Here is a 25,341-nt window from a genome sequence, read left to right on the forward strand (position 1 = left end):
ACAATGTTTGTTTTCTGAAGATCTGTAAATGGCATCATCTCCTCCAGTTATTTACTTTTAAATATTTATGAATACAGACAAACACTGCTTATTTAAACAAGGGAGCAGATTATGCCACAGAATCATTCATTGCACCTTTCCTCTCTTGATTTCTCCCTTGTCACATGGGGGTCATCGCGATGCCAGTTGATCACCCTTCAGACTGACCGTCAGTGAGTGGATTCAGGAGCTGGTTTTTTACAGACGGACAACTTTATTTTTCTCAAATTCTCGCAGAATACAAATTCAGAAAGCAAAGAAAAATAAAGCCAGCCAGCCCAGTAAGAGAAAGGACAATTCTGGATTCAGTTTCAGGACAGGGGAGGCAATGGCCAATGGTATTATCGCTAGACTATAAATCCAGAAACTCAGCTGGGGACCCGGTTCGAATCCCGCCACGGCAGATGGTGGAATTTGAATACAATTAAAAATATCTGGAATTAAGAGTCTACTGATGACCATGAAACCATTGTCGATTGTCGGAAAAACCCATCTGGTTCACTAATGTCCTTTAGGGAAGGAAATCTGCTGTCCTTATCTGGTCTGGCCTACATGTGACTCCAGAGCCACTGCAATGTGATTGACTCTCAACTGCTCTAGGGGCAACTAGGAATGGGGGATAAATGCTGGCCCAGCCAGCGACGCCCATTGCCCATGAATGAATAATAAAAATGAAGCTGGGCAGTTAAAAAGGGCTACAGTGGGGGAGCATTTTAGTGATAGTGATCACAATAGATTTAGAGTAGATGTAAGACAACTAAGATAGGCCAGGAAGAAATGTTCTCAACTGGCCAATTGCACTAATCTGAGATATAATTTGGACTGGAATGTCAGAGTCCCAGCAACATGGTCACGGGACTCAGCCCCCCAGACACACCCAGCCCCACTATTGGATCTCTGGAGCTGAATGTTCCCCAATGGGAACTGAGGAAATGTACAGACAGGAAGGGCCCAGGGTGAGGTTCAGTCTGTGCTGCAGTGTGACACTGACAGCGCCTTGCAGGTAAATCAATGTTATAGCATATGATCATTAGAAATGGAAGAAGGTCATTTGGGCCCCTGAGTCTGTGCTGCCATTCAATAAATTCATGGCTGATCTAAAATGGCCTTAACTCCGCTTTCATGCCTATCCCTCAACTCTTTTATCATTCAAAAACCTTTCTTACTCAACCTTGAATATATTCAATGATCCAGCCTCCACTCTCTGGGCAAGAAAATTCCAAAGATTAATAACCCTCTGAGAGAAGAGATTCCTCCTCTTCCCCTTCTTAAATGGGATGTTTTTCGTTTTTAGACTGAAAAAGACATTTTGTTGAAGCTTTTCATTTTGCACTCATCAGGACAATCACAAGATTACCAATGTCAGGGGAAACAACAACTTTATACTGCATGAGAAGAGAGTGCAGGTTGGTTGGCATGTTGACTCTGATTGGTAAAGGCGTTGCCATGGAGAATGCACCAGTTAACAGTGACTGACTTTGATTTGATTTATCATTGTCACATGTATTAACATAAAGTGAAAAGTATTGTTTCGTGCGCGCTATATAGACAAAACATACCGTTCATAGAGAAGGAAACGAGAGAGTGCAGAATGTAGTGTTACAATCATAGCTAGGGTGTAGAGAAAGATCAACTTAATGCGAGGTAGGTCCATTCAAAAGTCTGACAGCAGCAGGGAAGAAACTGTTCTTGAGTCGGTTGGTCGGTGACCTCAGAATTTTGTATCTTTTTCCCGAAGGAAGAAGGTGGAAGAGAGAATGTCCGGGGTGCGTGGGGTCCTTAATTATGCTGGCTGCTTTGCCGAGGCAGCGGGAAGTGTAGACAAAGTCAATGGATTGGAGGCTGGTTTGCGTGATGGATTGGGCTACATCCACGACCTTTTGTAGTTCCTTGCGGTCTCGGACAGAGTAGGAGCCATACCAAGCTGTGATACAACCAGAAAGAATGCTTTCCTTGCTTTCTACAGTTAAGTGCAAAACATTATTTGAAAATTTAAACTAGGCAGCTTACCTCTGCTTGATTCGAAGAACCCCTACAATGCAGAAGGAGGCCATTCCTTCAGCCCATCGAGACTGCACTGACTCTCTCTGACAGAGTATCTTACCCACCCTATTCCCGTAACCCCACACATTTACCACGGCTAATTCACCGAACCTACACATCCTGGGATACCAAGGGGAAATTTACAGAGTCCAGAGATTTACAAGGATGGTGCCAGGAATCAATGAGAAAAGGTTGGATACGCTGCGGTTATTTTCTGAGGGGAGATTAAAATGAGGTGTATAAAATCATATGGTGCCTTGATGGAATGACCACTTAAGTGCTTCCATTGGGAGAGGGCACGCAGGCCTAAGAACTTGCCCACCCTTCTTAAACTTGCAGAGAGGAGAGGGGTGCAGACCCATGGCAGCAAGGCCATCCGGGAAATGTTCCCCACTTGAGAAAACAGACGGCAGGATTTTCTGGGCACAGGGTTTTCTGAATCAAAACCAGAAAATCCCACCGAAGGTTGATGGAACTTTGTTTGGACGCCCCCCCACCCCCCCACCCACCCCATTCGCCCACCCCATTACGATTCCCATGGCAGGCGGGACAGGAAAATTCCCCCTTTTCTCTGTGTCTATCCCAGCAAATCAATTTACCCTTTTAACTAGCGAGAATAATGGGAAAGGTGAGTAATCAGCTGCTGACCTATTAGCTGCAAGTTTCCAGCATTTTTTTAATACGAATACAAATGTGCAGAGATAACAAACACCCCCACAATTCCAGACACGCGAGGGAAGCAAGGTAATGTGAAACTGGGATTGGAAATGTGCGATAGGGAACTGGGACCACCACCAAGCAAGTCTGTATTTTACAGATAACTGCTTGACTGAAGACACACCGCCTATGGTCACAGAGATTGAATTGCCTGTCAAGTTAATAGAAGGTAGATCATTGAAATGATAGAAAGGAAGTCAGTGTAACAATTTTAAACAAATCTGAATATGAAGTGCTGCCCAAACTGGAGACCCTTCTCAATATAAACGGATAAAATGGTCGATCGATAACAAAAGTATTCATCAGAAAATGTTACTGTGACATTAAAAACATTATTCCCAAAAATCTAAACAGGGAAACAATTCTTTCTCAAATTCTACATTAGATTTGAAATATGTTGCCTATCTTACAGAATAACTTCCGGTTATTAACCAGAATAAAAAAACATATTACGAGCTGGAATAGGCCATTCAGCCCCTCGAACTCGCTCCACCATTGTCTGCCTGTCCACCTTCCTGCACTGTTCCCATGTCCCAAAATTCCTCTTGTACTCACAAGTATAGGAACCGAAGAAGTTCAGTAAAATGCCACATTTTAACAAGTCATCAATTAACACGGACCTCATGAAGTCAACAGAATCACTAATTACACGGCTGTAAATTGAATAGAATTAATTATGCAACAAACAGGTTTCTGCCCAGTTAACATTCACAATACTTCCATGGTGAAAAATGCTTTCAGTTCTTGTTCTTCTTGAGTGAGTGGATATTGGTCCTGGTATCCTGCCTACCACCCGATCTCTTTTGGGAAAAGATTTAAACCTGGATCAAGGGTATCCCGGTTTACAAATGGACAGAATTGTGCTGGTTATTCAATGAGGAAAATCTGAATACCCGTTCATTTGAAGTGCACGACACTGCGGTTAAAGGAGACAGAGAGACTGCAGATAAATTATCCCTTTTACATAACATGTCCAAGGAATCCCCTGAGCCCAGAGATGTCACACTGGAAAGATAAATTATAAGACCAGTACCAGTACAGCTCAGTCTATCTCCTACATTATGTAAACACCAATTAGTTCTGTGTGTAATATGCTTTTACATTCACTTTTCATCTCCTGACATGTTTCACAGGAGAACCGAGGACTTATCCGTTTTAATTGGTGATGGTTTCTATTATTTCTACTGCTTTCTTCCACTCTCCTGCTCTTTCCCAGTACCTTGCAAATGTTTCCCTGTAAGTACTAATCTAATTCCCTCTTTGAAAGTTATTATTGAATCTGCTTCCACCGCCCTTTCAGGCAGCACCTTCCAGATCACAACTCGCTGTGTAAAAATACATCTCCTCATCTCCCCATCTGGTTCTTGTACCTGTGACCTTCTCCGCCCGTGACATTTAAAAATTTCACATCACCACTCGCAGTGTTGAAAGATATTCTGATATTTAATTAGAACCGTGGCTCAGATTCTCAGGGCAGCTCAACATTTGAATATGAATATTTTACTGAAATGAAGACTGAAGTACAAAGTTTTCAGAACATTACTTCTGATCTTTCTCATCTCCCCCTTTCCTCATCACTTCCCCACTCTAGTTTTTTGGCTGCTTTATTTTGACTTTCACATCACTTATGAAACTTATGAAAATCAGCCATGAAACTGTGCTGTTTGATACTGTCAATAAAGGAACAACTTTCTCATCTCTGTCAAGATAACAGAGAAGTGTTTTTGGTAAATGCTTGAGGCACTGAACTAGGAGGCAAGAGTCAGGGCCCAAAACCCTGAGTGAACTCAGGGAAAAAATGGTCACAAAGTCGTCAGATTGTTGTAAAAACCCAAACTGGTTTCAGAAGTGTCCTTTAGGTGGGAGGTCTACTCTGCTTATCTGGTTTGGCCTACATGTGACTCCTGTCCCACACCAACCTGCTTGACTCAACGTTGAGTGAGTAATAGATTCTGTTTTATCAGCAGACTGGGTGACTGTTTGGTGGAACATCTCTGCTCACTCTGCAAGCCTGATTCCTAACTCTGTTGTTTGCTATTTTAACCCACCACCTTGCTCACATTTCAGCCCATGGCCTGGTGTAATGTTCCAGTGAAGCCCAATACAAGTTGGAGAAACAGCACCTTATGTTCCAATTCAGTACTTTACAGACTACTGGACTCAACATTGAGCTCAACAGCCTCAGACCATGAACTCTGTCCTCTATCCTGATTTGTTTTCAGAGAAGGTATAGTTTTAAGTGTGTTTAACTTAATGTTTCTATGCCTGGAAGGGTAAAACCTATATTAGATTCATGCTGGATAAAGGTGTTTGTATGTGTCGGGTTTAGTTCAGTTTAAACTGTGTTTCTAATGTGCTTAAAGAGGGCAATGGCATGAGGAGTAAATAAACCAGCAATGGTTGCTTAACAACTGGGGCCTTGTAAGGTAGAGAAGCTTTTAAGTTTTAGTGTAGCTAATTTGATTGTTGTTGGAGATAGTTCGTGAGATAGAAGGCAGCTCTCAAAGCTCTGGTAGAAGTGGTTGGTTTTAGAAGGCCAAAGCGGGGCGGGGGAACATCTCTCTCAGCCTTGCTAGAAGAAAAACCATACTATGGAGAAATGGTTAAGAAATCTAAAGTCCAGCTAGTTAAGGAAACTACAGAAATGAAGAAATGTTTCCAAGAAATCTGGAGTTAATGTAACAGAGGAAACTGGGAACCAGACCAGATTAATGTTCAATGAAGTCACAGAGAGTCAAAAAGGCATTGGATTGTGAAAGGCCAGAATGATATCTGCAGTAGTGCTGAGGTTAGTGAGAAATTTGTGCAGTTTGGGAGACATGATTTGAAATAATAATGGAAAATGGCAGTTGGACCTTGGAGTTTATGTAAAATCCTTTGTCACAAAGAAAAGCTGGTGGGAGAGGTGTAACACCTGACAGTGATATCTTGATAGAAGTAATGGAAGGAAAGCATAATTTAAAAGAAGATTTGAAGGTGTGACTTCTTTGAAAGCAGAATTTGAAATCACTGGTGTGGAAGCCGGAGTTCAGAGAGACAAGGTGGCTCTCAATATAAGAATCATCTGGGGGGATTCTGAGGAGACATCCACAGAAATTCATTTGGGTTCAGAAAGGAGTGTGTCTGACCACAGTCAACTCCTGTGCTTAAAATGGACTCAGTGTTAATGAAACCATTGTAGTACTTTGTAATCCATGTTAATCCTAAAACCTGTATATAATTGTATAGCCAAAGGGTAGCAAAGGAGTATTATGTATGATTCTTTTCTTGTTGTTAAAACTAATTAGCAGTCCTGTGGCTCTGTTCCTCCACGTTTTATAAAAAAAAATTAAAGTTACGGTCTTTTGAGCCAGAGTTCCAGTCTGGGATCTTCCCGCCCAGAAATAACACCAACTGGGATCAATTTGTCCTGATCATTTGAGGGCAAAATGTTCTGATCTCTGGAATTGAAGAATCCATCCTAGACTGGATGTAGAATAGATTGAAGGATGGTTTCTTTAATTGAAGTCTGTGCCTGTTGAAGGGAACCTAGGATTTTTTTGTTCATAGAAACTAGAAGCAGGAGTAAGCCCTTCGAGCCTGCTCCGCCAATCAGTTCGATCATGGCTGATCATCAAATTCAATATCCTGATTCCACCTTCCCCCCATATCCCTTGATCCCTTTGGCCCCAAGAGCTTTATCTAATTTCTTCTTGAAATCAGATAATGTTTTGGCCTCAACTACATTCTGTGGTAGTGATTTCCACACATTCATCACCCTCTGGATGAAGAAATTTCTCTTCACCTCAGTTCTGAAAGGTTTATCCCTTATCATCAAACTATGACACCTAGTTCGGGACTCACCCACCATTAACATTGAAACATAGAAACGTAGAAGATAGGAGTAGGAGGAGGCCATTTGGTCCTTTGAGCCTGCTGCGCCATTCATTATGATCATGGCTGATCATCCAACTTAATAGCCTAATCCTGCTTTTTCCCCATAACCTCTGATCCCATTCGCCCCAAGTGCTATATCCAGCCACCTCTTGAATACATTCAATGTTTTGGCATCAACTACTTCCAGTGGTAATTCCACAGGCTCACCACTCTCTGGGTGAAGAAATGTCTCCTCACCTCCATCCTAAATGTCTACCCTGAATCCTCAGACTGTGACCCCTGGTTCTGGACTCCCCCACCATCAGGAACATCCTCCCTGCATCTACCCTGTCTAGTTCTGTTCGAATTTTGTAAGTCGCTATGAGATCTGCCCTCATTTGTCTGAACTCCAGCGAAAACAATCCTAACCTAGTCAATCTTTCCTCATACATCAGTATCCATCCCCGGAATCAGCCTGGTAAACTTTCACTGCACTCCCTCGAGAGCACGCACATCCTTCCTCAGATGTGGAGATGCCGGCGTTGGACTGGGGTAGACACAGTAAGAAGTCTCACAACACCAGGTTAAAGTCTAACAGGTTTATTTGATAGCACGAGCTTTCGGAGCGCAGCTCCTTCATCAGGTGAGCTTGTGCTACCAAATAAAGCTGTTGGACTTTAACCTGATGTTGTGACACTTCTTTCTGATCCTTCCTCAGAAAAGGAGACAAAACTGCACACAATAATCTAGGTGTGGCCTCACCAAGGCCCTGTATAGTTGCAACAACATATCCCTGCTCCTGTACTCGAAACCTCTTGCAATGAAGCCAACATGCCATTTGCCTTCTTTACCGCCTGCTGCACCTGCATGCTTACCTTCAGTGACTGGTGCACAAGGACACCAGGGTCCCGCTGCACACTCCCCTCTCCCAATTTACAGTCATTCAGGTAGTAATCTGCCTTCTTGTTTTTGCTTCCAAAGTGAATAACCTCACACTTACCCAAATTATACTGCATCTGCTATTGATTTGCCCACTGACCCAACCTGTCCAGATCATCCTGAAGGATCTCTGCATCGTCGTCACAGTTCACCCTCCCACCCAACTTGGTATCATCTGCAAACTTGGAGATGTTACACTTTGTTCCCTCATCCAAATCATTAATACATATTGTGAATAGCTGGGGTCCCAGCACTGATCCCTGTGACACCCCACTGGTTACTGCCTGTCAATTTGAAAAGCACCCATTGATTCCTACTCTTAATTTCCTTTCTGCCAACCAGTTTTCTATCCATCTCAATGCACTTTCTCCAGTCCTATGCGCTTTAATCTTGCACGATAATCTCTTGTGCGGGACTTTGTCAAACGCTTTCTGGAAGTCCAAATATACCACATCGACTTGTTCCCTCTTGTCAACACGACGAGTTACATCTTCAAAGAATTCCAACAGATTTGTCAAGCATGATTTCCCCTTCATAAATCCATGCTGACTCTGTCTGATCCTCTCACTACTTTCTCAAGGAAGGAGGAAACCAACGCAATGTGCAAACTCCACACAGACATTGACCCAAGGGCGGAATTGAACCCGGGTCCCTGGCACTGTGAGGCAGCAATACTAACTACTGTGCCACCGTGCTGCCCTATTGGGAACATTCTTACTGAATCTACCCTGTCTAACCCTGTTAGAATTTTATAAGTTTCTACAATATCCCCTCTCACTCTTCTAAACTCCAGTGAACATAATCCTAACTGATTTAGTCTCTCTTCATATGACAGACCTGCCATCCGAGAGATCAGCCTAGTAAACCTTCACTGTACTCCCTCCATAGCAAGGACATCCTTCCTCAGATAAGGACACCAAAACTGCACACAATGCTCCAAGTGTGGCCTCACCAATGCACTATACAATTGCAGCAAAACATCCCTATCCCTATATCCATGGATGTGGACATCATTGGCAGGGCCAGCATTTTTTAAGCCTCCCTAATTGCCTTTGAGCTGAGCTTGCTGTAAATTTCAGAGGGCAGTTGTGAGTCAACCACATTGCTGTGGGTCTAGAGCCACATGTTGGCCTGACCAGGTAAGGACGGCAGATTAAGGACATCAATGCTGTTTTTACAACAATCAACAATGGTTTCATGGTCTTCCTTCAACTTTTAATTCCAAGCTTTGACTGAATTCAAATTCCATCACCTCCCCAGGTGGGATTCAGACTCAGGACCCGGGAACTTTCCCCCACTTCTCTGGATCATTGTTCCAGTGATGATGCCATTAAACCATGACATTCATTTGTTGCGTATTATTGTGTGTTATGACTGCTGTGCCACATCTCTCAATTAAAGATAGACCCATCAAAAGAAAATACAGTGCTTTAGGTGTTAAAGGAAAGAGGGGGCAAGTCAACTCTGGCAGTAATACAAAATAAGAAGTCTCACAACACCAGGTTAAAGTCCAACAGGTTTATTTGGTAGCATGAGCTTTCGGAGCGCTGGTGACTCTCACCTGATGAAGGAGCAGCGTTGCAAAAGCTCATGCTACCAAGTAAACCTGTTGGACTTTAACCTGGTCATAGAGTCATAGAGGTTTACATCATGGAAACAGGCCCTTCGGCCCAACTTGTCCATGCCGCCTTTTTTTTAAAAAGCTAATCTCAATTGCCCGCATTTGGTCCATATTCCTCTATAGCCATCTTACCCATGTAACTGTCTAAATGCTTTTTAAAAGACAAAATTGTACCTGTCTCTACTACTACCCCTGGCAGCTTGTTCCAGACACTCACCACTCTCTGTGTGAAAAAAGTGTCCCTCTGGACACTTTTGTATCTCTCCCCTCTCACCTTAAACCTATGCCCTCTAGTTTTAGACTCTCTTACCTTTGGGAAAAGATATTGACTATCTAGCTGATCTATGCCCCTCATTATTTTATAGACCTCTATAAGATCACCCCTCAGCCTTCTACGCTCCAGAGAAAAAAGTCCCAGTCTATCCAGCCTCTCCTTATAAGTCAAACCATCAAGTCCCGGTAGCATCCTCGTAAATCTTTTCTGCACTCTTTCTAGTTTAATAGTATCCTTTCTATAATAGGGTGACCAGAACTGTAAACAGTATTCCAAGTGTGGCCTTACCAATGTCTTGCACAACTTCAACAAGACATCCCAACTCCTGTATTCAATGTTCTGACCAATGAAATCAAGCATGCTGAATGCCTTCTTCACCACTCTGTCCACCTGTGACTCAACTTTCAAGGAGCTATGAACATGTATCCCTAGATCTCTTTGTTTTGTAACTCTCCCCTACCATTAACTGAGTAAGTCCTGCCCTGGTTCAATCTACCAAAATGCATCACCTCGCATTTATCTAAATTAAACTCCATCTGCCATTCGTCAGTCCACTGGCCCAACTGATCAAGATCCCGTTGCAATCGGAGATAACTTTCTTCACTATCCACCACACCACCAATCTTGGTGTCATCTGCAAACTTACTAACCATGCCTCCAATATTCTCATCCAAATCATTAATATAAATGACAAATAACAGTGGACCCAGCACTGATCCCTGAGGCACATCCCTGGTCACAGGCCTCCAGTTTGAAAAACAATCCTCTACAACCACTCTCTGGCTTCTGTCAAGAAGCCAATTTTGTATCCACAATTGTTGTGAAATTTCTTACTGTGCCCACCCCAGTCCAATGCCAGCATCTCCACATCATCGGTAATCCAAAATAGAAGCTATTAAAGTGATGGAAATGATTCACAAAGCAGCAACAATCTACCAGCATTGATACAGCATTTTGATTAATAAATCATATTTCTTATTCAAAACAATGATAGTAAAAAGTTACAACTTCCCAGGAACAAAGCAGAGGCCTCTGAATATCACAACAAGCCACAGTGTCCAGCAAGCACACTGAACAATATTCTCTCAGCATGAGGTTACACATCCAACACTTTAACCGCAATGTATCAGCACAATGTTCAGCGTTTAGTTTCTGTACTTACTGATGTATAAAGATATCCTTCATTGTTCATTGCCAAATATAGTCCTGTTTTCACACCTTGAATGGCAACGACTCGAAGCCCCACTGGTATGAGGTTGAATAAGGCTGAGGAGAGAGAGAAGAGAAGAAATAACCAACACAAACCTAAACAAGTCATCACACTACAACTAAAATGTGCGTTCAATCAATCACTCAGGAATTAGCTCAAACTAGAATCATAGAATCCCTACAGTGCAGAAGGAGGCCATTTGGCCCATTGAGCCACCAACAACAGTCTCACTAAGACCATGTTCCCCTATAACCTCACCTATTTATCCTGCTAATCTCCTTGACACTAAGGGGCAATTTAGCATGGCCAATCCACCTGTCCGCACATCTTTGGAGTGTGGGAGGAAACCAAACCACTCGGAGGAAACCCATGCAGACACGGAGAGAATGTGCAAACTCCACACAGACAGTGACCCGAGGCTGGAATTGAACATGGGTTCCTGGTGCTGTGAGGCAGCACTGCTAACCACTGTGCCATTGTGCTACCCCTAAAGTAATAGTAGGAACAAAGAAATATACCACATAAAATGATAGAATCATAGAATCATAAACATAGAAGAGGCCCTTCAACCCATCGAGTCCACACCGATACATTAGAAACACCTGAACACTCACCTAATCGCATCTGCCAGAACCTGGCCCATTGCCCTGAATCTTATGATGTGCCAAGTGCTCATCCAGATACTTTTTAAAGGATGTGAGGCAACCCGTCTCCACCACCCTCCCAGGCAGCACATTCCACACTGTCATCACCCTCTGGGTAAAAGTTTTTCCTCACATCCCCCCTAAACCTCCTGCCCCTGAACCTGTAACCTCACCTTGAACCTATGCTCCCTCATGACTGACCCTTCAACTAAGGGGAACAGCTGCTCCTTATCCACTCTGCCCACGCCCCTCATAATCTTGTACACACATAATCATGATGCTGTTATCCTGCACTGACAATGAGGATGAGAGAGAGAACGTCTCAGTGATCCTCTAAGATTCATGTCCTGTAAGTGCCTGTCCAATTTGGGAATGTCAGTTTCTGAAATCACTCTTTAAACTCTGGCCTTTGTGATACTCATTTGCAGTTATGCCATTACCATGCTACATTGGACAAAGAGCAAATGAGGAGCCAGAGATCTAGATCCAGAATGTTGCGCATTTTTATTCCTTCATGGGATACAGGCATCAGTGGCAAGGCCAGTATTGGTTGCCCATCCCGAGTTCTCCTTCAACTGAGTGGCTTGCGAGGCCATTTCACAAAGCAATTGAGAGTCAACCACATTGCAAGAGACCCTGTAGACCAGACTGTATAAGGATGGCTGATTTCCTTCCCAAAAGGACAGAACTGAACCAGATGAGTTTCTACAACAATCAATGATAGTTTAATGATCACCATCACTGAATTCATTTCCAGATTTACTAATTGAATTTAAATTCCACCGGCTGCCGAAGTGGGATTTGAACCTGTAACCTCAGTGTTAGCCTGGGCCTCTAGGTTACTCATTTGGTAAATTAACACTGCACTACCATCTCCCTAACTGGTGGTGTCCATGAGTAGGGCAGGAATTGGATTATTCAGAAACCATTGCAGCCTGAGGTTCCGAGGCTTTTACAAATTTAAAGACATTACCTTAGAGCTAGGATATCTTCAAACCATTCCACCCATTTCATTGCTGCTGCTCCACTACCCAGTCTCAATCAGCCCTCCCTCCTTCCCTCCCAGCGCCTTGGCACCCTCCACCTCTGCCCCAGCCCCTACCCCTGCCTCTCCCCCTACCCCAGCCCATGTCCCAGCCCCTGCCCCACCTCTGCCCAGCCCCTAGTCCCTGCCCTTGTCCTGACCCCAGCCCCAGCCCCTACCCCTGCCATCCTTTGATATGCTACAGTGAAAATATGAAATCCTTTGAAGTTTAATAATTGGACACCAGAGCACACAATAAAATTCTGGAAAGAATCAAACTATTTTATCCTCCTACGCTTTACAGAAATATACATACACTCTACATATATTTAAATATTTTTGACTATTATGTCTCATGGCACCTATTTTAATTTGAGTTGCTCCACTTTTCCTTCTGTTGGAAGCCTGCAACGTGACTCATCTTGATCTGACAGTGCATTCAGGGGTACTCTCCTCCCAGAGTGCAAAGGTGGTGGGCTCAAGCCCCACTGAACAGACTTGCACACTTTTTAAAATTCATTCATGGGACATGGGTGTCGCTGGCTGACCAGCATTTATTGCCCATCCCTAGTTGCCCGAGGGCAGTTGAGAGTCAACCACACTGTTGTGGATCTGGAGTCACATGTAGGCCAGACCAGGTAAGGCCGGCAGATTTCCTTCCCTAAAGGACATTAGTGAACCAGATGGGTTTTTCCGACAATCGGCAATGGTTGTATGATCAGTAGATTCTTAATTCCAGGTATTTTTTTATTGAATTCAAAATCCACCATCTGCCATGACAGGATTCGAACCCAGGTCCCCAGAACATTAGCTGTGTTTCTGGATTAATATTCTAGCGATAATACCACTAGGCCATCACCTCCCCGAAAAGGTTCCTGAGTTTCTGAAAGGTATTTTTTATAAATAATTTTATATCCTGGCATGTTTATCAGTTGCTTTCTCCTGAATACCATTTAATTTTTTTACCCCTAATCTAACACATGATTAGTGCCTCAGTGAAATATTGGACTGGATTTTACTGGGAGGAGTTGGGGGTGGGGGGGGGGGGGTGCGAGGGGGGCAGTCAAACTGCTTGATAACCATCCAGCTAAAAACTGTGTAGGACTTTCAGCCCCTTCCAGGGAGGATGTCTCATTCTTGAGTGTCGCTGGCCAATCTGACTGGCTGACAGCTCTTGCAGGCCCAGCAGCGCCAGGCCTCAGTAGTGGCTGCTGCCAGTACTGCAAGCAGGCCCAAGGCAAAAATTCCCATGGATCAGTGTTCAGGTCAATTAGAGGCACTGGGCGGGGGGGGGAGAAGAGCCCGGGATGAGGGTGGGGGTGTTGGGGGGGGGGGGGGGGGGGGTGGTGCGTGTGATGTGGGTTTTGCAGTTCTGGTGGGGGGAGGAGGAAAAAGAACACACAAACTTTGGGGGTGTCCCTGCTGTGTTTTATAATGATGTAAAAACACCAATCATTCATCAGGGATTTGTCACACTGTGAGGATCACTTCATTCTTATATCCATCTTTGATTTGCTCTTCAATGCTGTACACTCTGGGCTTCTCTAACAGATCTTTCCGGAATCTGAGTGTGATCACCAGCCCAACAATTCTGAATGCAGTTCTCCATTTGAGAATTTGCAGTCTGGCCTTCCTTTCCGTACGCGCTGACCAAGTGGTCTCTGGATCCTGCAGTCTGTTGTCAAATGACATGAAATCTACTCGATGAATACGATGATTTGACCTGATTCTGAACCGCTCTTCCAATGTCACCCATATTTTGGGGGGATCCTTTAGCTCGTCTGCTGTTAATCTTGATGTATTCAGCCTGTATCAGCCTTCAATCGCAATGGCTGGCCGAACTTTTACAGCTCGCTTGTCTGGTTCAGACACACCAATATCAGTATTCTCCAACCTCGCCCGTGGCTGGGATTCTCCGACCTCGCCTGTGGCTGGGATTCTCCGACCTCGCCCGTGGCTGGGATTCTCCGACCTCGCCCGTGGCTGGGATTCTCCGACCTCGCCCGTGGCTGGGATTCTCCGACCTCACCCGCGGCTGGGATTCTCCGGCCTCGCCCGCGGCTGGGATTCTCTGACCTCGCCCGCGGCTGGGATTTTCCAGTCTCGCTGCTGTGAATGGAGATTTGGCTGAGCATCAAATTCTCGGTTCCCACTCGCAGCAGTAGTGGGACAAACAAGATCAGAGAATTCCGGCTCATAGCTCTGTACGCTGTTTAAATATTCAGTAATTGAGTATTAGGTCAGATACATCCCAATTTCAAGTGTGGAATTTTGTGGACATTTTGACAATATTCCTTTGACTTTCCTGCTCCTGGGATGAGTGTTGCTGTAGCCGCCTTTGCGTGCTTTTCCGAAGCCCCACCCATTATAATCACAATCTCATCAGGCCCGATTATGATGAAGCTTCTTTTTGACTTTCCCTCACTTTCTATCAACCTGGCGCACACTCTGGTTATTTGCCTTTTCCGACTGAACTAATCTGGTGCTGGTCCTCTTGACGCGTTGTTTCACTCACTGAATTAACAGGCTATGGACTGCCATCTCACCATGAGGGATACGTCCGGTTACCAGCTCTTTATCTGAGCACTGTGTCATCTAAGCTTTTCTGTCACCACCCTACGATTCCAACACTTTCTGACTGTTGCTTAACTGTGGAGCGTCATCACATGCCATGTAGAATGATCTAAGACTGTTCATCATGTCGTACCTGTACTGAACCTTGCTGCCAGTTTGAGTGCTGTGTCATTTGGAAGGAACCACTGCTGCCAGCATGTTGTACTTTTACAATGATATAAAGGCACCAATCACTCAGATGGGATTGTGTAAACACATTGTGAGTTCATTCATTTAGGCTAGGCACATTAGATCATTTAAATCTATACACCAGAGCTGTGTGTGTGTGCTCTGCTGAAAACAAAAGCACAACTGAAACTGGATTGCATGACACACTTCCTTTCTGGTGATGTCATGCTGCAATCCCTTAAAAGGCATATTGCAACACGCTAAATGCTCAAAGGGCACTCCCTCTGCCCCTAAAGATAGAACCCCCTTCTTTCCTGCCCTATTGAAAACTTTTTTCAGAGAATGGATTGCCCGCTCTCACCTGCATGCCTATGCCAAGCGTGTTATGGTACGGGCAGCATAATAAGGGGGCCAATTAGCTTTTAAACCACTTCAGTTCACCCTCAGTTATTAATTTACATATGGTGGGCCACTGATTTTGGCACCTGCCCAGCCCTTGTATTATGGGGACAGCTTGAGGGTGGGTGAGGGAACGGTGGGCTAGCTACCCCTCATATTTTACAATTCTCTCCCCCCCTCACTATTGAAAACCAATTGTCCTTAACATAAAGCACTGAATAACTTGGGACCCTTTTCCCACAGCTAGCTGCATTTTTACATTATATTGTTCTGGTGCTCTGCAGATAGACAAACATCATCACTCAGTTTGAGATTGTTAAATCCAAAAGTTGTATCAGATTACATGGGATATCCAGTTTTCACCAACCCAATGGATCAATATTCCGCTAAGCTCCAGATAAAAAGCTTCCTAGATAACAGTATTCATCAGTCTAGACATGCCATTCAACTCTGGGAACACAAAGAATGATATTTATTAAAAGAAATAATTAGGCTAAAAAGGCAAAGATTGTTTAATTCTTTTCTGGCTGTTCCATGACTCACCAATTTCAACAATTAATTGTTTCCAATTTTTTCTCCATTAAAGACCAACTCCACAAACATTAATTGCAGCACATTTCCTGCTGATTACTCACTACAATTATTGTAACAGCCCAGGGAAAATATTTTGATAGAGATACCTTGATGGTTCTGTGTGCCCAGACCACAGTGCATGTTATCCATCCAGGGAACACAATGCGCTTGGGCACACACTCGATAATAGGTGGACACCAAAGAAAATGGCAGCGACTCTAATGCAAGAAAAAAATTGTAAACCTGGGAACCCTCAGCCCTGAAAGTATGTCCACGGCATGTGTAATGATAACTACTCGTAGAGATCAAAGGGACAAGATTGTTTCTTAAACTGTAGATACATTCAAGATTGTGTAATCGAAACTAACCCAGAATAATATGAAAGGTTGAGTGCAACGTACAAATTGAGAAGGCACGCTTTAATTTTTAATGGGGTCGAAAACAAGTTTATATTTAGTTCTCTATCTATCTGTCTCTCTGTCTGTCTGTCTATCTGTCTGTCTATCTGCCGATCTATCTGTCTGTCTATCTTTCTGTCTATCTATCTGTCTGTCTATCTTTCTGACTATCTATCTGTCTATCACATATGAACTATTTCTAGAATTTCTCTATGTTCTTTTCCAGAGAAACTCCACTCTGAGTGGACATTTCTTTCTATCTCTCTGCTGCCTTCTGAAGATAATCAGTTGCTAGGTTACCTCAAGTGATTCAATTGTATGTTTCTCCCCATGTTCATCTAGCTGCCTTTCTCATAACTCTGATTATCCTTCTCCTGGCTTTGCTCTCATTCCCCTCTGTCTTACTCCCACTCGATTCCTCCTTTCATTTATTACCCACATACACAAAATCAACTGCTCACCAGAGGAATCCGGTTACTGCCGTCACCGCCTGCTCCTACTCCACTGCCCGTTCTTCAATTCCAGCTGAGTGTTCCAAGTTGACTGAAGCACTTTCCCTCATTGCCACTCACCATCTTCACAGTGAGATGCATTGTCTGCTGACAGCCTTGGCTGAGTGGAAATTTCCGACAGTTAAATAACGGGAATACCCAAGCTATTGTTTTTGATCCCTGCACGAAACTCCATTTCCTCGCTCCCAACTCCATCCCTCTTCCTGACAGCAGTCTGACATTCAGCCAGTATGTTTGCAACCTTACTGTTATATCTGACCCTAAGGTGAACTTAAAATCAGAAATGTCTATATCACTAAGACCGCCTATTGTCACCTCTGTAACATTGCCTGGCTTCATCCCCCCTCAGCTCATCTGCTGCAGAAAACCTCATCCAGGCCTTTAATCAAAGGAAAACAACTCCAATTTCTCCAGTCTCTCCACAGAGATGACAAGCCACATCTCTGTCAGAATCGTCGTAAAACTCCTCTTCACTCTCACCAAGGAAGACTCACATTTAGAAGTCCTTTCATAACCATCGGTTGCTTTACAGCATTTTTCAGTCAATGGAGTATTTTCAAGTGCAGTCACTATTGTAATGTAGCAAACACAGCAGGAAATTTACACACAGCAAGATCCCACAAACAGCAACGTGATAATGTAATAGAGTCATTGAGGTTTACCGCATGGAAACAGGCCCTTTGACACAACTTGTCCAGTTTTAACATTAAGCTAGTCCCAATTGCCTGCATTTGGTCCATATCCCTTTATACCCATCTTACCGATGCAATTGTTTAAATGCTTTTTAATGCTTTTTAAATGCTTTTTAAAAGACAAAATTGTACCCGCCTCTACTACTACCTCTGGCAGCTCGTTCCAGAAACTCACCACCCTCTGTGTGAAAAACCTTCCCCTCTGGATCCTTTTGTATCTCTCCCCTCTCACCTTAAACCTATGCCCTCTAGTTTTAGACTCCCCTACCTTTGGGAAAAGATATTGACTATCTAGCTGATCTATGCCCCTCATTATTTTATAGACCTCTATAAGATCACCCCTAAGCCTCCTATGCTCCAGGGAAAAAAGTCTCAGTCTACCAAGCCTCTCCTTATAACTCAAACCATCAAGTCCCGGTAGCATCCTAGTAAATCTTTTCTGCACTCTTTCTAGTTTAATAATATCCTTTCTATAATAGGGTGATCAGAGCTGTACACAGTATTCCAAGTGTGGCCTTATCAATGTCTTATACAACTTCAAGACATCCCAATTCCAGTATTCAATGTTCTGACTAATGAAACCAAGCATGCTGAATGCCTTCTTCACCACTCTGTCCACCTGTGACTCCACTTTCAAGGAGCTATGAACCTGTACCCCTAGATTTCTTTGCTATAACTCTCCCCAATGCCCTACCATTAACTGAGTAAGTCCTGCCCTGGTTCGATCTACCAAAATTCATCACCCCGCATTTATCTAAATTAAATTCCATCTGCCATTCGTCAGCCCACTGGCCCAATTGATCAAGATCCCGTTGCAATCCGAGATAACCTTCTTCTTCTTCTTTCTGTGATGTTGGTTATTGGCCAGGACACCGGGGGAGAACCCCCCTGCCCCCTTCTTTGAAATAGTGCTTGTGACCTATTTACATTCAGCTGACAAAGCAGATCTCAGTTTAACTTCTCATGCGAAAGGCAGCACACTCGATACTCCAGCACGTGGTCAGTGCTGCACTGTAGCCAGGTATCGCAAAAGGTCAGAGTGTTACCAACAGAGCCACAGCTAACACCTAAAGGTCATCATCCTTTGATTTTGTTTTCTTTTCAAATATGAATCGAATTCATTTTTCAGTAATTTTGAATTGTCTGCATTAAAGGTCACATGTCTGGTATCTTTCCAGGACATCACTGTTCCTTCTCATTAATTTAAATAATGAGAAATGTGTGATCTAGGAGTGCAATCAGACTGGATTTGATCGGGGCAGTGGGAGGGTCCCTGTTTCAGGCTGAAAAGCTTGGTCAGCCCTGCTTCACCCATTGGGTGAGCCCAGGAAAAGTTCGGACCCATCCTGCAGCTAATGAGCCGCCATTGGAGTATTCGTCCCTCCAAGATCCTCTGGCCAATTGGAAGGCCAGGAATGCTTCACTCCCACTAACATCGCCAGGAGCAGTGACCGGGTCAGTCAGGCGGCCTTGGCATGGGCGGGGACGGAGGGGGGCGCGGGTGTGCATGATGAAAGAGCTGAGTTGTGAAAGTGCTTGGGAGCTGCTATCCACAGGGAAGCTCCTCCCCAGCTCATAGGGTGGGCCTTCACCAGGTGGTCTCCCCCTGTGGCACAGAGCTTACCCACCGCTGGTCAAATGCCAGCAGCTGTGAAAGAGATACTTAATTAATGACACAAGTTGGTCCCTGGACAGGATGAGAATATGGCAGGAAGGCATTCCAGCTCCTGCCTACCTTCATCATTTAGCTGCCCATCAAAGCCATCACCCTCGTCCCATCCCAGCATTCCCCCTCCTCTCCCCCACTCCTCTCCCCCACTCCTCTCCCCCCTCCTCTCTCCCCCTTCTCTCCCCCACTCCTCTCTCCCCCTCTTCTCTCCCCCTCCTCTCCCCCACTCCTCTCCCCTCCCGCCTCTCTCCCCCCTCCTCTCTCCCCCCACTCCTCGCCCCCCACTCCTCTCCCCCACTCCTCTCCCCCACTCCTCTCCCCCACTCCTCTCCCCCACTCCTCTCCCCCACTCCTCTCTCCCCCTCCTCTCTCCCCCTCCTCTCCCCCACTCCTCTCCCCTCCCCCCTCCCGCCTCTCTCCCCCCTCCTCTCTCCCCCTTCTCTCCCCCCACTCCTCTCCCCCTCTTAGGCCCCATAAAATTCAGCCCCAATATTCCAAAAGTGGCCCAACATGACTAACGTGTTAAATCCACTCTCTCTGAATAGATGCTTATTTATCAACATTATTTGAGAGGTTCTTTCCTTCTGAAGTTGAATCTATGAAAGGAACTGTTAGAAAATTACTCATTCTGGAAAGTATTACTTAATCCATTCCATCAATTTGATATTACTCTCCTAAATGGAATGAGATGGATCCATCAAACACTGGGCATGAGTCCACAATACCAAATTAACCCCATTTAAACTCTAACTGAATAAATGATGGAGTCTCTTGTCGAGTTAAGCAATGAGCTGTCATGGGAGCCCTGATGGGAGACGTTCCGATCTTAGCCACATATACGTGGTTACTGCATCGTACTGGATGCCACGCAGGGTGAGTAGATTAGTTGTCAGGCACGCCAACTCTTGCAACCTCACAACTTATTTCAACCCCGTAAAAACAGTGGTACCATCATGATCTGCCAGTAGCCATGTATCTTCAGTATCAGAGTCAATTAGTCAGAATCCTGTGATATTTAAAATTCATTTACAGGATGTGGCTGTCGCTGCCTAGGCTAGCATTTATTGCCCATCCCTAGTTGCTCCTTGAGAAATGGAGGTGAGCTGCCTTATGGAACCGCTGCAGTCCCTATGGGGCAGGTAAACTCACAGTGCTGTTAGGGAGGGACTTTCAGGATTTTGACCTAGCAACAGTGAAGGAACAATGATATATTTCCAAGTGATGGTGAGTAACTTGGAGGGGAACATCAAGGTGGTTGTCCTTTTAGATGGCAGAGGCCATGGGTTTGGAAGGTGTTGCCTAAGGAATCTTGGTGAGTTGCTGCAGCGCATCTTGTAGAGAGTACACACTGTTGCTACTGTGCATTGGTGGTTGAAGGAATGGATGCCAATCGAGCGGGCTGCTTTGTCCTGGATGGTGTTGAGCTTCTCGAATATTGTTGGAGCTGCACCCATCCAGGCAAATGGAGATTATTCCATCACACTCCTGAAATGTGTCTTGTAGATGGTGGATAGGCTATAAGGAGTCAGAAGATGAGTTACTTGCCACATCATTCCGAGCCTTTGACCTGCTCTTCTAGTCACAGTGTTTAGATGACAAGTCCATTCGGTTTCTGGTCAATGGTAACACCCAGGATGTTGATTGTGGGGGATTCAGTGATGATAATGCTATTGAATATCAAGGGGCAATAGTGAGATTCTCTCGTGTTGGAGATGGTCATTGCCTGTGCCAGGAAATAGAGGTAGTTTGAAATAATTTACATTTGTTCTTGTGGGTATTAAAAATAAGCTTTAAGTATGCTTAATTCTGTGTTTCTGTATTTTTAGATTTAAAAGGCTTAATAACTTCAGTATGTATCAGGTGCTTGCCTTATAATGAAGGTATAATGACATTAAAGCAAATAGTGTTTAATGAAAAATTAGGTTGTTGCTTTGCAACCAAGAGTAACACTGACACAGCAGGAGCTTTTGCGTTAGTTGCAAGCTAGTGCCAAGAGCAGTTGGACACAGGAGAGGAAACTGTAGAGAGCAGATTTCCCACAAGAAAGTCCCAGAAACCATGGAGTGGGGACAAAAGAATGTCTCAGGATGTCAGTCAGTCCATCACGCAAACCAACCTTCCCATCCAGTGACTGTCTACACTTCCCGCTGCCTCAGAAAAGCAGCCAACATAATTAAGGACCCCACGCACCCAGGACATTCTCTCTTCCACCTTCTTCTGTCAGGAAAAACATACAAAAGTCAGGTCACGTACCAACCGACTCAAGAACAGCTTCTTCCCTGCTGCCATCAGACTTTTGAATGGACCTACCTCACACTAAGTTGATCTTTCTCTACACCCTAGCTATGACTGTAACACTACATTCGACACTCTCTCATTTCCTTCTCTATGAACGGTATGCTTTGTCTGTATAGCGCGCAAGAAACAATACTTTTCACTGTATGCTAATACATGTCACAACAATAAATCAAACCAAATCAAATCAAGATCACAGCAGTTAAGTCAAAGAAACAAAGAACAAGAATCTGATGAAGGTCCTATTTGGTGAAATTAAAATAAAGAGCAAAGGGTTCTGAATTAAAGAGACAGCTGCAGGAACTTGATTTAAAATCTGTTTGCGAGAAGCTAGACATCTCACAATATAGAATCCCTCCGGTGTAGAATAGACCATTCAGCCCATCGAGTCTGTACTGGTTCCCTGACAGAGTATCTTACCCAACCCCTTTCCCCCGCCCTATCCCCCGTAACCCCACACATTTCCCATGGCTAATCCAATTAACCTATACATCTTGGGACACCAAGGGGCCATTTAGCATGGCCAATCCAACTAACCTGCACATCTGAGCTAATCAGAAGGTTGGTGGCTCCTTATTGTGGGCCTGTGAAGCAGTGCCGTTCTGTTAGCATGGCTGGGTGCCTCAGAGAGCTTGTGGAAGGCAAAACTTGAATGCCCGTAGTAATTCAGGATAGAGAATATCATAATAATGGGGCAGCACAGTGGCACAGTGGTTAGCACTGCTGCCTCAGAGCGCCAGGGACCCCGGTTCAATTCCGGCCTCGGGTCACTGTCTGTGTGGAGTTTGCACATTCTCTCCGTGTCTGCGTGGGTTTCCTCCGGGTGCTCTGGTTTCTTCCCACAGTCCAAGGATGCGTGGGTCAGGTGGATTGGCCATGCTAAATTGGCCCTTCGTGTCAGGGGGATTAGTAGGATAAATATATGGGGTTACGGGGATAGGGCCTGGGTGGGATTGCTGTCAGTGCAGGCTCAATGGGCCAAATGGCCTTCTTCTGCACTGTAGGGATTCTATGATTCTATGATTAAAAAGGAGAGATTTAAACTCTGAAGCTGGATCCTTGGTGAAGACATCCAAGAGAAAGCTTTATGTGTTGGAGAAGATTCTAAAGTGTGTTCTTTGAGAGCTGCATTTGCAAACCCTCATGTGAAAATAATAGCTCCAGTGAGACCTATCGGCTCAGAGTGTGCAATGTTAAGTTGTTAATTTATTAGTATCACAAGTAGGCTTACATTAACACTGCAATGAAGTTACTGTGAAAACCCCCAGCCGCCACACTCCGGCACCTGTTCGGGTACACTGAGGGAGAATTTAGCATGGCCAATGCACCTAACCAGCACGCCTTTCGGACTGTGGGAGAAAACAGGACCACCTGGAGGAAAATGTGCAGACTCCACACAGAGACCCAAGCCGGGAATTGAATCCTGGTTTCTGGCGCTGTGAGGTAGCAGTGCTAACCACTGAGCCACCGTGTCCTAACTATGTTAGGGTTGTGGGTTTTAACCAAAAAGAAAAGCTGTGGTTTGCACATATATATTCAAACTCACACACAAGATTGACTAGGTTAGGATTGTTTTCGCAGGAGTTCAGACAAATAAGGAGGGATCTCATAGAGGCTTATAAAATTCTAACAGGACTAGACAGGGTAAATGCAGGGAGGATGTTCCCGATGATGGGGGAGTCCAGAACCAGGGGTCACAGTCTGAGGATTCAGGGTAAACCATTTAGGACGGAGGTGAGGAGACATTTCTTCACCCAGAGAGTGGTGAGCCTGTGGAATTCATTACCACAGGAAGTAGTTGATGCCAAAACATTGAATGTATTCAAGAGGTGGCTGGATATAGCACTTGGGGCAAATGGGATCAAAGGTTATGGGGAAAAAGCAGGATTAGGCTATTGAGTTGGATGATCAGCCTTCATCGTTATGAATGGCAGAGCAGGCTCAAAGGGCCAAATGGCCTCCTCCTGCTCCTATGTTCTATGTTTCTATGTAATCTTTGGCTTTATTAGTAGAGGCATATAGTACAAAAGCTAACAAGTTATGCTGAACATTTACCAATGACTGGTTAGATCTCAGCTGAATATTGTGTACAAATTGAGACACCATCCTTTAAGGAAGAATTTCAAGGCTTTAGAAAGGGTGCAGAGATTTACAAGAATGGTATCAGAAATGAGAGGCTTCTGTTACATGGCTAGATTGAAAAAACTGGCATTGTTCTGAAGGCAAAAGGAAGATTTATTGGGTCTTCAAAAGCATGAAGGTTTTGGATCGAGAAAGTAGGGAGTAGCTGTTTCCGTTAACAAAGGGCCAATAACCAGAATGAGAACAATTACCAAGGCGAGGTTGTCTGCAGCCGACATCATCGACACCTCAGTGGATGTATGAACAAATTGAAGTGATACATTAAGTGAGTGTATCCTTTACAGGTTTCCCTCCATCCCTCCAGCAGGCAAGTGGAAAGCCCTACTCCTGACCTCTGTCTGAACATCATAGAAACATGTGATACCCGCACCCCACCCCTTCTCAGTAAAGGACATTGATTTGATTTGATTTGATTTATTATTGTCACAAGTATTTAAGTGAAAAGTATTGTTTCTTGCATGCTGTACAGACAAAGCATACCGTTCATAGAGAAGGAAACGAGAGAGTGCAGAATGTAGCGTTACAGTCATAGCTAGGGTGTGGAGAAAGATCAACTTAATGCAAGGTAAGTCCTTTCAAAAGTCTGACAGCAGCAGGGAAGAAGCTGTTCTTGAGTCGGTTGGTAGGTGACATCAGACTTTTGTATCTTTTTCCCGAAGGAAGAAGGTGGAAGAGAGAATGTCTGGGGTGCGTGAGTCCTTAATTATGCTGGCTGCTTTGGCGAGGCAGTGGGAAGTGTAGACAGAGTTAATGGATGGGAGGCTGGTTTGCATGATGGATTGGGCTACATTCACGACCTTCTGTAGTTCCTTGCGGTCTTGGGCAGAGCAGGAGCCACACCAAGCTGTGATACAACCAGAAAGAATACTTTCTATGGTGCATCTGTAAAAGTTGGTGAGAGTCATAGCTGATATGCCAAATTTCCTTAGTCTTCTGAGAAAGTAGAGGCATTGGTGGGCTTTCTTTACTGTAGTGTTGGCATTGGGGGACCAGGACAGGTTGTAGTGACCTGGACACCTAAAAGCCTGAAGCTCTCAACCCTTTCTACTTCATCCCCATTGATGTAGACAGGGGCATGTTCTCCTTTACGCTTCCTGAAGTCAATGACAATCTCCTTCGTTTTGTTGACATTGAGGGAGAGATTATTGTTGCCGCATCAGTTCACCAGATTCTCTATCTCATTCCTGTACTCTGTCTCATCATTGTTTGAGATCCGACCCACTATGGTGGGGTCGTCAGCAAACTTGAAAATCAAATTGGAGGGGAATTTGGCCACACAGTCATAGATGTGTAAGGAGTATAGTAGGGGTCTGAGCACACAGCCTTGTGGGGCACCAGTGTTGAGGATGATTGTGGAGGAGGTGTTGTTGCCTATCCTTACTGACTGTGGTCTGTGAGTTCGGAAATTCAGGATCCAGTCACAGAGGGAGGTGCCCAGGTCATGGAGTTTGGAGATGAGTTTCGTGGGAATAATAGTGTTGAAGGTTGAGCTGTAGTCAATAAATAGGAGTCTAACATAGGTATCCTTGTTATCTAGGTGTTCTAGGGTTAAG

The 25,341-nt window shown here is 44.5% G+C and overlaps 1 protein-coding gene across 4 annotated transcripts in view; it reads right to left on the reverse strand.

The window, feature by feature from the left end:
- The window catches only part of fgf13a (fibroblast growth factor 13a), a 513,436-nt gene that overhangs the window by 85,743 nt on the left and 402,352 nt on the right, over positions 1 to 25,341 (reverse strand). For all 4 annotated transcript variants that reach the window (XM_078211744.1, XM_078211747.1, XM_078211745.1 and 1 more), the window contains one exon: positions 10,651 to 10,754. In XM_078211744.1, coding sequence (XP_078067870.1) covers positions 10,651 to 10,754 — 104 coding nt within the window. The remainder of the gene's footprint in view (positions 1 to 10,650; positions 10,755 to 25,341) is intronic.

This window comes from Mustelus asterias, chromosome 4 (assembly GCF_964213995.1).
Source record: "Mustelus asterias chromosome 4, sMusAst1.hap1.1, whole genome shotgun sequence".
Classification (NCBI taxonomy): domain Eukaryota; kingdom Metazoa; phylum Chordata; class Chondrichthyes; order Carcharhiniformes; family Triakidae; genus Mustelus; species Mustelus asterias.